The sequence below is a fragment of the Bubalus kerabau genome, chromosome X (genome assembly GCF_029407905.1).
Source record: "Bubalus kerabau isolate K-KA32 ecotype Philippines breed swamp buffalo chromosome X, PCC_UOA_SB_1v2, whole genome shotgun sequence".
NCBI lineage: Eukaryota > Metazoa > Chordata > Mammalia > Artiodactyla > Bovidae > Bubalus > Bubalus kerabau.
Window position 1 is genome coordinate 145021141 of NC_073647.1, and position 14955 is coordinate 145036095.

General features: G+C 45.0%; 1 protein-coding gene across 5 annotated transcripts in view; it reads left to right on the top strand.

The window, feature by feature from the left end:
- Positions 1-14595, top strand: part of CLCN4 (chloride voltage-gated channel 4) — a 76361-nt gene extending 61766 nt beyond the window's left edge. For 4 of the 5 annotated variants that reach the window (XM_055565115.1, XM_055565116.1, XM_055565114.1 and 1 more), the window contains 2 exons: positions 1894-2110; positions 11379-14595. In XM_055565115.1, coding sequence (XP_055421090.1) covers positions 1894-2110; positions 11379-11469 — 308 coding nt within the window. In that variant the 3' untranslated portion in view covers positions 11470-14595. The remainder of the gene's footprint in view (positions 1-1893; positions 2111-11378) is intronic. The other variant, XM_055565120.1, reaches the window with a different exon arrangement.
- Positions 14596-14955: the final 360 nt, after the last annotated feature.

Genomic DNA, 14955 nt, shown 5'->3' on the forward strand with positions numbered 1-14955 from the left:
TTGTCCAGGCACTGGGAACACAGCACTGAGCAAGAAATAACAGAGCTCAGTGCTGTTAGAATCAGGGCTTCTAACTCAATCAGTATATTCAGAGGCAATAGAAGCTTGTTATTTATTTCAACAAGTGGATCCACAGTTGGCTAAGTTGTATTTGGTTTTATGAGGGGTTCAACAAATCCATGTGATCAGTTCCTGATTGGGATTTGTGGCTTGATCTAAACCTGATGTTCAACTGGGCTGTTGAAATAGGTGAAATTCCTATTATGTGGGACTTTGAGAAAATCAACCTGTCTATGAAAATGAGTAGGCTTCCCTGGTGGCTCAGATGATAAAGAATCTGCCTGTAATGCGGGAGATCCAAGTTTGATCCCTGGGTCAGGAAGATCCTCCTGGAGAAGGAAATAACAACGCACTCCAGTATTCTGGCCTGGGAAATCCCATGGACAGAGGAGCCTGGTGGGCTGCATTCCATGGGGTTGCAAAGAGTTGGGTACGACTGAGCAACTAATGCTTTCACTTTCATGAAAATGAGTAGTAAGTGTGTGTTGACTGTTGCTTCTCACCTTAGTGTTTTAGGATAGATGTGTCTTGATTTAGGAGAGAAACGTGTAGTGTGTATTGCGTGGCATCTACATCTGCAAACACGTTGTGCACCAGTGTCATCTGGTATTTGGGGTTGAATCTTACTCCATTTGATGTAACTCAATTGAATCTGACGCACATACTGTGCAGGCATTTGCCCAGCGGGCCCTCTGTTCCCCTTTTAAACAGAGACCCCTTTTCAAACTCAGTCTGACCCCAAATGCTGCCAGTTTTCCATTAGAGTATTCTGTGGCAATAAATGGCTTTAGAGCCAGCAGTTAGAATTTTTATTTTTCAAAGAACAATATAGGTGAATAGTCGTCTTTGAGAAGGCAAAAAAAGTGTATTATAGAAACCAGGATCCATTTTAAGGCAAGCCTTGCTGTACCTTTTCCCTAACCTTTTCCCATGAACCAAAAGAAAGATTAAAATTCCAACAGAAGGAAAATCGCCTTGGAGAAATATCTGGAGACCGATGGATTTATTTCATGTGTGACTTAAAATAGCCTGGGTTTCTAGTACCACATAAAGCTGTATTTCTAATGAGTTCCTGTTACCCTACTTTTTCTGCAGCTTTTTTTCACATGGGCCTGTCTACAGATAGAAATAGGCTAATTGTTACCATAACAGTGTTACTGTCTTTCTTTGTGAAATCCACAAAATGGCCCATTTTTTTTTTTTAAGAGAGACAATCCAAAGGATTGGCGGTGGGGGAGGAGTGGGGAATGCAGCTTTTCTAGGGCTATTTTTTTGGTCCCAAGGCTTATATTTGGAATTAGGCTGTGTTTCTGGGCTATAAGTCTGGGATGGTCCTCTTGGTTTCTTGTTCCTTTCAGGATTTATAAATGCCATTTGGGCTCATTGTAAGTTAGTTTGTGAAAACACAACAAAGCAATGTATTAAGGTCATTGGGCAGCTCATTTTCATGTCACAGTTCAGCCCCTGATGAGGTGTGTTAGGAAAGCAGGGGTGCCCTGGCGTCCAGGCAAAGGCAGTGCATTCCCAGGAAGGAGCCATCCTGCTCAGGCCCATCTTGCAAGTCTTTGCAATGGATGATCAGGTCACACACCAGCAGGGGAGTCTCGCACAGCATTAGCTTAAGAGAAAGAGATGCCAATTCCACCGCTGTTTGGCTGAAGCCTCTCATTAGGAGTGTACAGTTTGCCCTCTGCTCCCCTTCTCTGTGGGATTCAAGGTTGTTGGGGAGGGGGAGTCATGTATGGCTGTGGGTGGGGTGGGTTGGGCTGGAATGGGGAGAGGGACTCCACACGGGAGTCTTGTGCAGCTCACTGTCCTGCTGGCCCCTTCCAGAGAATGCCAGACAGAGGCAGGAGGGTATCGTAAGCGACTCGGTCATGTACTTCACTGAGGAGCCCCCCGAACTGCCGGCCAACAGCCCACAGCCCCTGAAGCTGCGGCGCGTCTTGAACCTCAGCCCTTTCACGGTCACCGACCACACCCCGATGGAAACGGTGGTGGACATCTTCCGGAAGCTGGGGCTCCGCCAGTGCCTGGTGACCCGGAGCGGGTAAGTGGCCGGACCCTGGGGGGCACAAGATGAAGGGCCCATGGGAGGCTGATGGGGACCAGGGACCAGTCCTCCTAAGAGATGTCAGTAGGCTGTGGCGAGTGCAGGAGGAGATGCCAGCAGGCTTGGAAGAAGGCTTCCGAGTGGGGCTGCTGTCTTCTGCCCTGAGGCTGAAGTTTGAGTCTAAAGGGGAGGAACCCGTGGGGAGGGGCTGGGGCTCCCTATCCCAGCCCCCACAGTGGTCCAGGTTCCTGGAGAAGGTTCACCCTGTTCTGCTAAAATGAGCAAGGAAAATCTCAGAGCTGATGAGAAAAATAGCTTGAGGCACACGATGCTCCAACACTCCGTCAGTGACACACCAAGAAAGAGAGATGGGAATCGCATAAAAACTGTCGCACATTTTTCACACATGCAGTGGTTGAGAAGAAGGATATCAGTCCCTTCACCTTGAAAAAGCCGTGCAATTGGCTTGTGGAAGCGGGCATGGCGAGGGCTGCAGCTGGGTTTTCCCATGCCACTGGGTGCTACATTCTGGATTTTTCTCATAGACAAATCACCACACACAAACGTGAGGTGCACATTGTGCTCAAGTTGTTCCCTGATGCACCAGCCTGTTGAAAATGACTTGATATTTTCCAGTGTGATCGCAGAGCCGTGAGCTTTGGTAGCTCGTGGCTTGGTCTCTGCCACAGCAGTATTGCTTTCGCACCATGTTATCAGGAAGCAGAAAACCAGTGCTGTAGAGATCAAAGGTTCATGATGGTGTGAGACGTGCAGTGCCCTGTGGGCCGGGCCTTGGGCTCAGGGGCTCTCCCGAAATGTGAGGGCCTCAGAAGCTTGGGTGGAGGAAGGGATTGGTCTGGTTCAGGTAGCTTGGAACCTGGGATTCTCTGCCTAGTTGATTGCTTTATGGGCTGGAGGTGGGAGGTAGGGTATGAGCTATGGAGATATTGGTACCTGAAATAGCAGTTTTGGCCTTTAGAATCCTGAGGCTCAACTCTCTGACACAATTTCCAGGGCTACCTCGCTCCTGGTTAACCCAGCGGTTCTCAAGCAGGGTGATTGGCCCTGCGGTGATTTGGGGGTGTCATAAGTGGAGGGGGCAGATGCTGCTACTGGCATCCAGTGGGTAGAGACCAGGGATGCTGTTTAACACCCTCCAGTGCACAGCACAGCCCCCATCAAAGCAAAGATTCGTCAGGCCCAAGTGATACTCCTGTTCCAGCTGAGTGTCCCTGGGCTCGCGGCCTGGGGTAGCCACAGAGCACACCTCACTTGGGCTTCCCAGGTGACTCATGGGTAAAGAATCTGCCTGTAATGCAGGAGACAGGCAGATGTAGGTTCAGTCCCTGGGTTGGGAAGATCCCCTGGAGGCAGACATGGCAACGCACTCCAGTATTCTTGCCTGGAGAATCCCCATGGACAGAGGAGCCTCTGTCAGCAGGCTACAGTCCATGGGGTCGCAAAGAGTCGTCCACGACTGAGCGACTGAGCACGCAGCAAGCACCCCTCACTTGGAGAGATTTCTTCCTGCCGCCTTGCTCATGGCGGGCAGCACAGGTCTCTGCAAGGGGCTGAATTTGCACTTGACCCAGAGAACTCCTAGCTGACAGGATGAGTGTCCTCCTTAGCTCTGACTGCAGCTGGTGGGTGTCTTGTGCTTGAGGAGGGACAGTCAATGAACAGATGAATAAGCATTTGAGGCTAGAGATTATTTTTCCTGGTGGGTTCTTTTTTTTTGGTCCAGCTGTGCAGCTTGCAGAATCTTAGTTCCTAGACCAGGGATTGAACCTGGGCACACTGCAGTGGAAGTGCAGAGTCTTAACTACTGGACTACCCGGTACTTCCCCTCTACTGGTGGATTTTAAAGGCACCCAGTGGTTCTCAAACTTGAGCAGGCATCAGAATCTGAGAGGAGTAAACCTTCAGGTTAAACCCCGAGTACCAGGCCCTCCTGCAGTTACTGATCCTTCCGATCTGGGAGGGGCCCTGAGAATTGTACTTGTAACCAGCTCCCAGGGGCTACCGCTGGTCAAGGTCCCCACTTTATAAACGACTGAAGCCCACTGATGTGCTTGAATTTCCAGTGCTCGGCAGAAATACCACCGCGATCACCCGTGTCGTCTCAAGTGTCTAGCAGTTTCTCTTTCCCTTTAAAATAATAATCCCACGTCAGTTATCATTGGAATTTTCAGTTCTGGCAGGAAATTCTGCCCTTGACGCCTGCTCACACCTCACGGAGCCCCATGAGGTTTTCCTGTGAAGATCTGGGTGCCGAAATTGGCTCCGAATGTTCTGTGAGAACACAAAATCGCTCTCACTCTCTCTCACTGTACATACTTTAAACAAACACAGATGCTGATACGTTAGTGCTGGCAGGAGATCCTTGTTTGCGGGGCCTTTCATCTCCTCGGGCTTTGAGCCAGGGCAGGCCCGGCTCAAGCCAGCTCGTGTTTTTGATCTGTTCCATCACCATGTACCGTCCCAACTCTTGGCCGAGCCCCACAGCTCGTACCCTTGACTAGTGTAGTCTGAAGGACTTCTCAGGGCCTGGGCTCTATGGTGATCATGAAACCAGACCAGTAGCCAGAGAAGTCTTTGTCCTCATAAAGTTGAAGTCTTGGAAGCGTCCAGTGGCCAAGAGTGAATTTGGGATTTTCCCCATAGAGTATCTAGAAAGAAAAAGGGAGCAGAGGAGATGCTAGGTGGGCCTTGAGGTCCTGACCAGGGTGGTCTTCTCACAAGAGCCCTGGTGCTCTAATCTGAATTATGTTCATGGTCATAGATGGACTGTTTATCATTCCACAGATTCACTTGAACTGCTACCCAAAGAGGCTGGACATTGAAACACTTGATTTAGATCAAGTAGGACATTTCATACCACTAATAAACCCCCTTGGATTGAATGCTGCTTCCTTCTGGGAGGTTGCTTATCTTTCTTCTTTTTTGATATTTGAATGGCATCACTGACTCGATGGACATGAGTTTGAGCAAGCTCTGGGAGTTGGTGATGGACAGAGAAGCCTGGCATGCTGCAGTCCATGGGGTCACAAGGAGTCGGACATGACTGAGCGACTGAACTGGATTGAACTGAATTACTTTCGCAGACCAGGGCACAATTTATGCCTGAATCCAAGGCAGCTCCTGAATCCGTATTTCCCCAGAACTGTTACAACCAGCTTGACTTTCAGACATTATAGTTACCAAGCTTTAAGACAGGGCTGTCAGGACTGCAGATGCCTAGTGTTTTGATACTGTCTTAAGGATGGACATAAGGAAACAAAACCCAGGCTTTATAGTTATGGGAAGGGTGCCTGTGTGTGTTACAGTTAAGTTCTTGTCACTTTGCAGATGCTACCAAGTCTTTTTTTTGAAAGCAATATTGGTTTCTTCAGCATCTTGATGAGCTTCTATGTGAGGGAGAACTGGAGGAGGCTCAAAAAGTGTTACAAAAAAGAAAATCAAGGAGCTTGTCATCCACCAAGGAACATGGGTATCATCCAGTTTGAGTTATGTTCTCCAAGTGTTCTGGAGCGTGGTGTCCTGAGCCAGGCTTTCAAATACAAATGTCCGTAAGGACCGAAGAGACTTTTAAGCTGAACGACTGTCTGCTGATTGGTGGCCGCCAGCCTCAGAACTCCTTCCACCTCGGATGAAAAGGTTCTTCCTCCTTTCACATGCTGCTACTTCTCTGATGATCACACTCTTAGTTGTGTATTATAGGCATAAGCTGCTTGCCTTCTAACTATTCATTTTTTATTTTAAAGGGAGTTGAAGGACTGTTATGGACTAAATTTTGTGTCCCCAAGCCCCAAATTCATACACTGAAGCTCCAGCCTCCAATATGGCTGTCTTTGGAGACAGTGTCTGTATGGAGGTGTGTGTATGCATGCTGAGTCACTCAGTCATGTCTGACTCTCTGCGACCTCATGGACTGTAGTCCACAAGGCTCCTCTGTCTGTGGCATTTCCCAGGCAAGAATACAGGAGTGGGTTGCTATTTCCTTCTCCAGGGGCTCTTCCCGACACAGGGATTGAACCTGCATCTCTTGCGTTGGCAGGTGGATTCCTTACCACTGAGCCACCAGGGAAGCCCACTTTAAGGAGGGAGTTAAGGTTAAATGAGGTCATAAAAGTACCATCTGTAATCAGATGGGACTGATGTCCTTAGAAGGAGAGGAGACACTGGCGATGCCTGCATAGAGAAACAGGCCGTGTGAGTACATAGCCAAAAGGTGGCCGTCTACACACCCAGGAGAAACCAAACTGGCCAGCACCTTGATCTTGGCCTTCCCAGCCTCCAGAACCAGGAGAACATACATTCTGTTGTTAAGTTACATAGTCTGTGGTACTTTCTTATGGCAGTACAAGCTGACTCCATCAGAACTCAGACTCACCTTGGCAGATTTAGGATAATAGCATCTTGTTTTATGGAGCATCTTTGATTTTACTGTATTTTTATAAATTTTAGAAATGTGTTTTAGTCACTGATCTATAAAAATGGTTAAAGTCAAGTAGCTCCAAATAGCTAGAAGGAAGAAAGTGTTAGTTGCTCGGTTGTGTGACTCTTTGCAACCCCATGGACTATAGCCCACCAGACTCCTATGTCCATGGGATTCTCCAGGCAAGACTACTGGAGTGGATTGCCATTTCCTTCTCCAGGGTGTCTTCTTGACCCAGGGATTGAACCTGGGTCTCTTGTGTTGTAGGCAGATTTTTTAATGTCTGAGCCATCAGGGAAGCTCAAGAATACTGAAGTGGGTAGCCATTCCCTTCTTCAGGGGATCTTCCTAACCCAGGGATAGAACCTGGGTCTCCCATGTCACTGGCAGATTCTTTAGCATCTGAGCCACTAGGAAAGCCCTACATAGCTGGAAGGAACAATGGTTCTTAGCTCTGTCCTCCTTCACCACCCCTGACCCTTCCATTCAGACAACCACTTTCTTCTCTCGTAAGAATTTTGTCTTCTTGAATTAATAGACTGTATTTTCTGAGCCATTCAGAATTACAAAATAATTGAGCAGAAAGTACAGAGTTCCCTCTCTGGTCCTCTCTGTTTCTCTTCCTGTTAACATCTTACATTTATGGTTTATATTTGTTGTCCTCAATGAGCCAGTATTGAGATGTTATTATTAACTATGATCCAGCTCAGTGGTAAAGAATCCACCTGCCAACGTAGGAGATGCAGCTTCGATCCCAGGGTTGGGAAGATCCCCTGGAGGAGGAAATGGCAACCTACTCCAGTATTCTGAGGAGCCTGGTGGGCTAACATTCATGGGGTCGCAAAAAGAGTCAGACACGACTAAGTGACTAAACAACAGTAATCATTTACTTTAGGGTTCACTTTTGGTGTTGTGCATCCTGTGGGTTTGGATAAATTCATAATGACATGTATCCACCATTGCAGTATCATCAGGAATAGTTTCACAACCCTAAACATCCTCTGTGGTCTGTCTGTCCATCCCTCCCTCCCCTCAACCTCTGGTAACCACTGATCCTTTTACTCTCTCCATCGTTTTGCCTTTTCCAGAACGTCATAGAGTTGGAGTCACACAGTGTGTAGGGGAGGGAGGGGGTGTGCATTTCAGGTTCCTCCATGTCTTTCCCTGGCTTGATGGCTTGTTTTTCTTTCTGCTGCTGCTGCTAAGTTGCTTCAGTCGTGTCCGACTCTGTGTGACCCCATAGACGGCAGCCCACTAGGCTCCTCTGTCCCTGGGATTCTCCAAGCAAGAACACTGGAGTGGGTTGCCATTTCCTTCTCCAGTGCATGAAAGTGAAAAGTGAAAGGGAAGTCGCTCAGTCGTGCCTGACTCTTAGCGACCTCATGGACTGCAGCCTACCAGGCTCCTCAGTCCATGGGATTTTCCTGGCAAGAGTACTGGAGTGGGGTTTTTCTTTCTAGTGCTGAGTAATATCCATTGTCTAGATGGACCAGTTTGTTGATTCACTCACCCACTGAAGGACGTCTTCGGTGTTTCCAAGTTTGGGCAGTTATATTTGAAGCATACATTTTCTAAGACTAAGGACATTCTTTTTCATAACCATGGAGCTGTATGCAAAATTAACAGTAGTTAAGTATATCATTCACTATCTAGTTCATATCATTTTCAGTCCAGAATTCCTTCAGTGTTCACACATTGCATTGGTTTGTTTTGCTTCTTTAGTCTCTATCTAGAAGAGCATCCTGTCTTTTTTCCTTGTTATTTATGACCTAGATTTGTTTTTAAGAGTTCAGACCAGTAGTCCCACATTGTGAATTTGTTTGATTGCTTCCTCATGGTTTGATTTTTTTAAAGTAGCTTCGGGCAATGTTCCAATATTGATGATGTCATAATGTCAGCTTTTCTGACTTGACTGGTGATAAGCTCCATCACTGGGATGAGGTGGTGATGGCCAGAGCGCTCTGTTATAAGGGGACATTTTTCTCTTTGTATGTAATCTGTGGAGGGATACTTTGAGACCATGTGAATTTTCTGTTTTCCAGCAACCATTTACGCAGTGGTTTGGGAATCCATTGATAAATGATTGACTAAACTAATGATTGCACTGAGGGTTGCAAAATGTTGATTTTCTAATTCTACTGTGCTTGATACATTTTTCCTCCAGTTTTTGAGACTATTGCTTTTAGTTGTAGTGCTTTCTTTCGGTTTTGTCATCTGTGTTGCCATTATTCTTTTTGTTCAGCATGTTTTTTTAAAAAACACTGTCAGCATTTTACCTGTAATATTTCTAAAGTTTCATAGTCAATTATTTACTTTCTCTATTGACAATGTATAATATTAAACATTAACTAAAATTTAATGTAGCTTGTTTTAAACACTTCAAGCAATTTAACATAAATATGTTATAAATGTGATTATTATAAAACTTATTACTGTCTTGTTTAGAGGTAAACTGCTGGCTAATTTCCAGTTATCTTCATTTTTTGCAGTTAACTAGGAAAAACAAATTTGACTCAGTCACACAGAAGTTACTGTCATATCTGCTCTTTTTCTCTTTACCTTGTATTCCGTATGGGTGTTACTGAGAAGGAAGAGAGTTACTACTATTCCTTTTCACGTATGAAAACTATATTAGATTCTCTGGACGTTCTATTTGTAATTAGTTTAGTATGCTTTTTATTTATTTATTTTTTAAATATAAATTTATTTATTTTAATTGGAGGCTAATTACTTTACAATATTGGAGTGGTTTTGCCATACATTGGTAGTATGCTTTTTAAAGACTTACTTATTTAGTTTTGGGCTCTGCTCGGTCTTGGTTGCTGCACAGGCTCTTCTCTAGTGCAGTGAGTGGGGGCCCCTCCTCCTTGCTGCGTGTGGGCTTCTCATTGCAGTGGCTTCTCTTATTGTGGAGCACGGGCTTTAGGGGTGCAGCCTGCACTGGTTGCGGCACGTGGGCTCAGCAGTTGCGGTTCCCTGGCTCCAGAGCACAGGCTCAGTAGTTGTGGCATATGTGGGAACCTCCTGAACCAGGGATCAAACCCATGTCTTTTGCGTTGACAGGCAGATTCTGTACCACTGAGCCACCAGGGAAGCCTTTGTATCATGCTTTTAAAGGCCCTTCTTGCTCTTTCCCTCTCTCGTGAAGACGTTCCAGTGAGATGGAGGGAAAGAAGTCCCTCTCTGCCCCAGGGTGTGATAGATGGGGAAACTAACACAAGAAATCAATCCCTTTTTCAAGGTTAAGGTCCAGCGTGGTCATGGACAAAGAAGTCAGAATTCTGATCTTACAGTTTCACTGACCACTGTCCATTTCACCGGCTATACCTTACTGCAATACTGCTATGAGTACTTGTGCCCCCATCTTCATGTTCACTTCCTATTAGTAAGAGATGAGCTTGATACTTTGGCTTTAATTAAATAAATGGCAGTGTAGTACAGCTTTGTTTTCATATTTTTTGGTATATCATCATTTTTCACAGATAGGAGAAACCTGCCATTTAAAAAAAAATCTTTTCTTTTTCTTGGTTAACCCTTGTGTGGCCTATGGGATCTTAGTTCCTCAACCAGGGATTGAACCTGCACCCCCTGCATTGGAAGCAGAGTCTTAACCACTGGACCACCAGGGAAGCCCCAGAAACCTTTCGTTTTAATAGCCATACAATATTCCAGGGTGAGACTGCCATCCTTCTCTGTTCTCCTCTTCTTGGGGATGATGGAGATGAGGTGAGGTTAAGTTTGCAATGGAACTTCTTTTCCCTGGAGACTTGTGTACATCCTCTTCTTTCACTCCTTTCACTTTCCCCAAGGGGCGTGATTTGACCCCAGCAGATGTTCTTTTTTTTTTTCTTTTTTTTTTTTCTGATTTTTTTTTATTTTTTTATTTTATTTTATTTTTAAACTTTACATAATTGTATTAGTTTTGCCAAATATCAAAATGAATCCGCCACAGGTATGCATGTTCATTTAAATATTCAATAAAATCGAGCAGAGACAAGGGCTGCCATGAACAGTTGTGCAAGTGTGTGTTCATGACCCAGGAACACTGTTCACATGGTGTTTGTAAAAAGTAGGAGTTGGACAGTTTACAGTATAGGTGGCCCTATACCAGGGGCTCTGGGAAGTGGCATTGTTTTTGTAAGGAGACAGCCATGGAACTTTGGAAGAGGAGGTAACTTATATAAATAGTCAGACATGAATGTCAAACTTTACCCTTCCAGTAAGATAGATTTAAAATTGAACCAATTGTTATACTTAAAACTTCTTACACTTAAAATGCCTTACACATGGGATTTCTGCAGTGTGATCAAGTTTCGACATTGGCTTTTGTAAGCCCCTTTTAACTGATTATATTCTTAAAAATTGGGTGAGTATATATTAGTCATCATAGGCTTACCACAGTAATAAGCAAGCCTGTAATATCAGTGGCCAAACACAATAAAGGTTAATTTTTCTCCCATGTCACTCACGTCCATTATGAATTGCAGCAGGTGTGAGCTCTGCACCACACAGTCATCCCAGGGCCCAGGTCTTTGAATCTAATGGCTCCCGACTCATCCTCTGTGACCTCAGAGTCCTTTACTGGCTCCTTTATCTGGAACCATCAAATAAGAGAGGAAATGTGCAGGTGACTTGGGAGGGCCATTGCTCACCTCCACCCACAAGCCATTGGCCAGAGCTCTCTCAGTTGGCCCTATCCATCTGTAAGGATAGCTGGGAAATGTGGTCTCTCCCTGTGCCTGGGTGGGAAGGGCGCTGGGGATCAGAGAGAGGTGTGAATCAATATTGCAAGGCTGACCTTTTTTCTCTATTTTGTTTCTTCTCCAGGAGACTTCTTGGCATCATCACGAAAAAGGATGTTCTGAGACATATGGCCCAGATGGCAAACCAGGACCCTGAATCCATCATGTTTAATTAGAAACAAGATGGTAGTTTCTTTGAGAAAAATACAACTGTATCATTGGAAAGAAATAAACAAATGATAGTTATTATCCTAATGAATGGTCATGCACTGGGAGCAGCGGAAACAAAAGCTTTGTTTGAAAGGAAGGGGAAAAGAATGAAACTTAAAAAAATATACATCTATGAGTAGGCATTTTATAGCTTTAACCCCTTATGAGTTTCAAGCTGTCTTGTGAGTTTAGTAACTGCTGTGGGGGCATGTGGGTGGGGGTAAACGATGTGGTTTGTACAAGGATCTGGAACACAATTGCTGAGTCAAGAAACATTTGCCCCTTCTGTTGCAGGCTGGTGTTGGTAAAGCTTTGAATCTGAAAGGCCAAGGGGTATTGGCGTGTCAGTGTCCTTATTTATTGGTTCCTGAGGTTTGGCTGCTATGTTACTGAATCAGACTAAAGATATTTGCACTTACTTTGTTGGAAAAGAAAAAGAAATTAAATGTGAACATAGCGAAAGCTGCAAGTATGCTAGTGGGTTCACTTGTGACGAGCCATTGCTGGCTCCTGTTCTCAGCCTGTTTTATTGCTTATCCCTCAGTTTCTGAACCTAGATTGGGTCTTCTGCCTTGTTGAATATGAAGAAAACATTTCTCTATGCAAGACTATCATCTGGGGACTGCACAACGAACTGTTGGAGCGTTTAGTGCTGCGCTGTTTCCTGCCACAGAAAGAGATTTGTCCTTATTTTGAGGGTATACATACCCATCATTGATTTGCATCTCCATTGCATCTGCTTCATTTATTGCTGTTGCCTGTGCATTCTTAAATATTGATCAGTCTAGCGCTTTCCAAGGGCCATGTCCTATATTCTGCCAGCTTGCCATAGTGACTTGAATTTCCAAATAGCATATACAAATGTCAAAACAGACTACCCAGTGTTAGTGCTTATTTTTCTTCTCAGATCTTATTAAATACGGCTGCCGAGAGGGTAAGGCAGATGAGTTCTCAGTGGGAACTCCTCCAAATGGATTGCAAGAGAAATACTAAATTGATTCTAAATCTGTTCCATTCTCCTCTCTGTAGGATGCAAAACATCCAGCTTTAATGTATAAGCATGCACTTTCATATTAGCAATCAGAGCACAGGAGGACAGAGTTAAATTTGAGACAGCCAATTTGAGCATCTTTGAGTTGAACATAATGATACATTTATTCTTTTAGTCAGGACTTCGGTTGTGTCTGTGGGAAGGAATTAAGCTATGTTTCTTAGGTCCACTGGGTGATCTCGGTAAGATTGATGCCCCTTGTCCTTTCCCTTTTGTCTTTGTTCTTTCCTTTTCCCTGAGTCATCCTCATCCTTTTCAGTCTCATCATTGGCTCTTGATGTATCAGGTGTGCATTTGGCTGCAAATAATAGAAAACACACAGTGAAGAGTGGACTAAGAAACCTGGAGGTGGGCTCTCAGGACTGGGTATCCTTGATGACTCATGGCCTTTGGTACTTTTTCTCCACATCCTTACCCCTTACCCATTGGCTTCCTGCCTCATAGTCACAAGATGGTCACTGACCTGCCAGATCTGATAACTGCTCTCTAAAAGCTGGAAGAGGAATGAAGAGGCAGGTGACAAGGTGTATTGTGTGCGGGGGGAACACAGAGCTTTCCTAGAGATGATTGGCTTACCTCCATTGGCTGAAATTCTGGTGCCCCCCACTGCACATGAGTCTGGGAAGGAGAGTATTTAGCTATGTAGGCATGTTGCACTCAGTGAGATTGAAATTCTCTGACTAAGGAAGGGGGATTAGCCCTTGTGAGGGGGATGGTGTCTACTCTATTGGATGCTGTCATTGTGTGTTTGTCATTGTTCTTCCTGCCATCTTCCCCCTCTGTCTTGCTGACCCCATCAAACACTCTCCCGTGACCTTACAGCCCCCTCCCCTCTTGGATTCGACCTGGCACTCCCAATCAGAAGCCATCCTTTCTTAGCCCTAATAAAAATGTTTATTCTGGAGAGAAACCCATCTATAAGAGGGTTTCAGTGAAACTTCTGGTAGATACAAGAAAATATACTGATGGGTTTAACCTGACTGAAAACTTAAAGGAGTTGAAGTCAGATCCTGCTGACAAAAGTATGGAAAATGTGTCTGTAATTAACTGGCCTCCTTCCAAATAACAGCAGACAGCTACTTCAGTTTGGAACGGTCTGTGGTAGTAGAATATAATCTTAGGTCCTATAAGAGAATGACATTTGTGGTCGCACTCACAGGACCTACGTACTGAGTGATGGATCATAATGTTTTGTTGCTGTTGAGGTTTCCATGGAACAGTGCGAGTGAAGCTGAATTCTCCTGGGCTTTCAGTCCTCAAAAGTCTTAATGTAGTTCCCCTCTTACTCCTATATAGGCTTTCCAAAGAGTTTTAGTCATAGCCTGGATTTATATAATCCAGGACACCCTGTTAGCTGAAACATGGAGCTTCAGAAGGGAACACAAAACGGTGAACAGACAGCCAAAGTTCAGTATAACCACAGAATTCGCCCTCCTCCAGCTGAGGCCTGGAAAGAGGAGAGGAGAGGAGCGGGGAGTTGACTCTGGGCTGAGGTCAACCATGGGCTCATGTCCTCTCCCCCAGTGCTTAGCTTAGAGTCAACTGTGGGGCTTAGAGGGCCAGCATTGGACACCCGGGTCAGGGCTGGGATGGGGGGCTTGTAGCACCACTGCCAGAGTCAACTGCCTGCCTCCCCTGGAGCTCTGACTAGCCGCTGATCCTGGCCTCAGACAGACTCACAGGGAACATACCGCTGGGCCCTTTGTTGCATGTGGATGGGGATTCTGAAGTGCGCTGTATCCGCATGTAGAACTTCGTCCACTTTACCTGGTGATCTGGTGAACGAGATGAGTAACTCTGGAACTCTGACTCAAGTTGAATACTGTTTTTGTTTCTTTTTCCAGAACCAAAGTTTGTAGACATTCGTAGAACTTGCTGGGTTCTCTCTGAATAGATTTTTTATGTGAATAAGATATAAATATGTAATGGAAAAGGAGTTCCATAATGAGGCACATTGACCTACTTCTTGCTGTCTTTTTCTATCACTGAGGGAATGTATTGTAGATGGACAGATGGCAAATAAAGAGCATCCTGAGTGTGACGTGTATTTCTTGTGTTTTTCAGCACATCCCCTGGGAATGCCCATGTGCATGTGGCTTTTATGGAAAGGCAAGTGTGCTAGAAGCAAATCCATATTCAGTGTTTGCTGTGGCAATCTCATAGTTCTCTATTTGAAATTTCTCGATGACTTGATAAAGGAGAGGACATGTCAATAGGTATTTATTTTTTTTTGGCCCTAATAAGTCACAGAAACTGAAAAAAATGTCCAGCAGTTTGTTTCACTTAGGTGAGAACCGATTCCTTTAAATTATCAACACATGCGAAATCTGTTTAGCATTCATTGTATTCATTATTCCGATGCTGAGCTGGAAAAGGTGAGAAACTCAAGGAGAAGAACTAT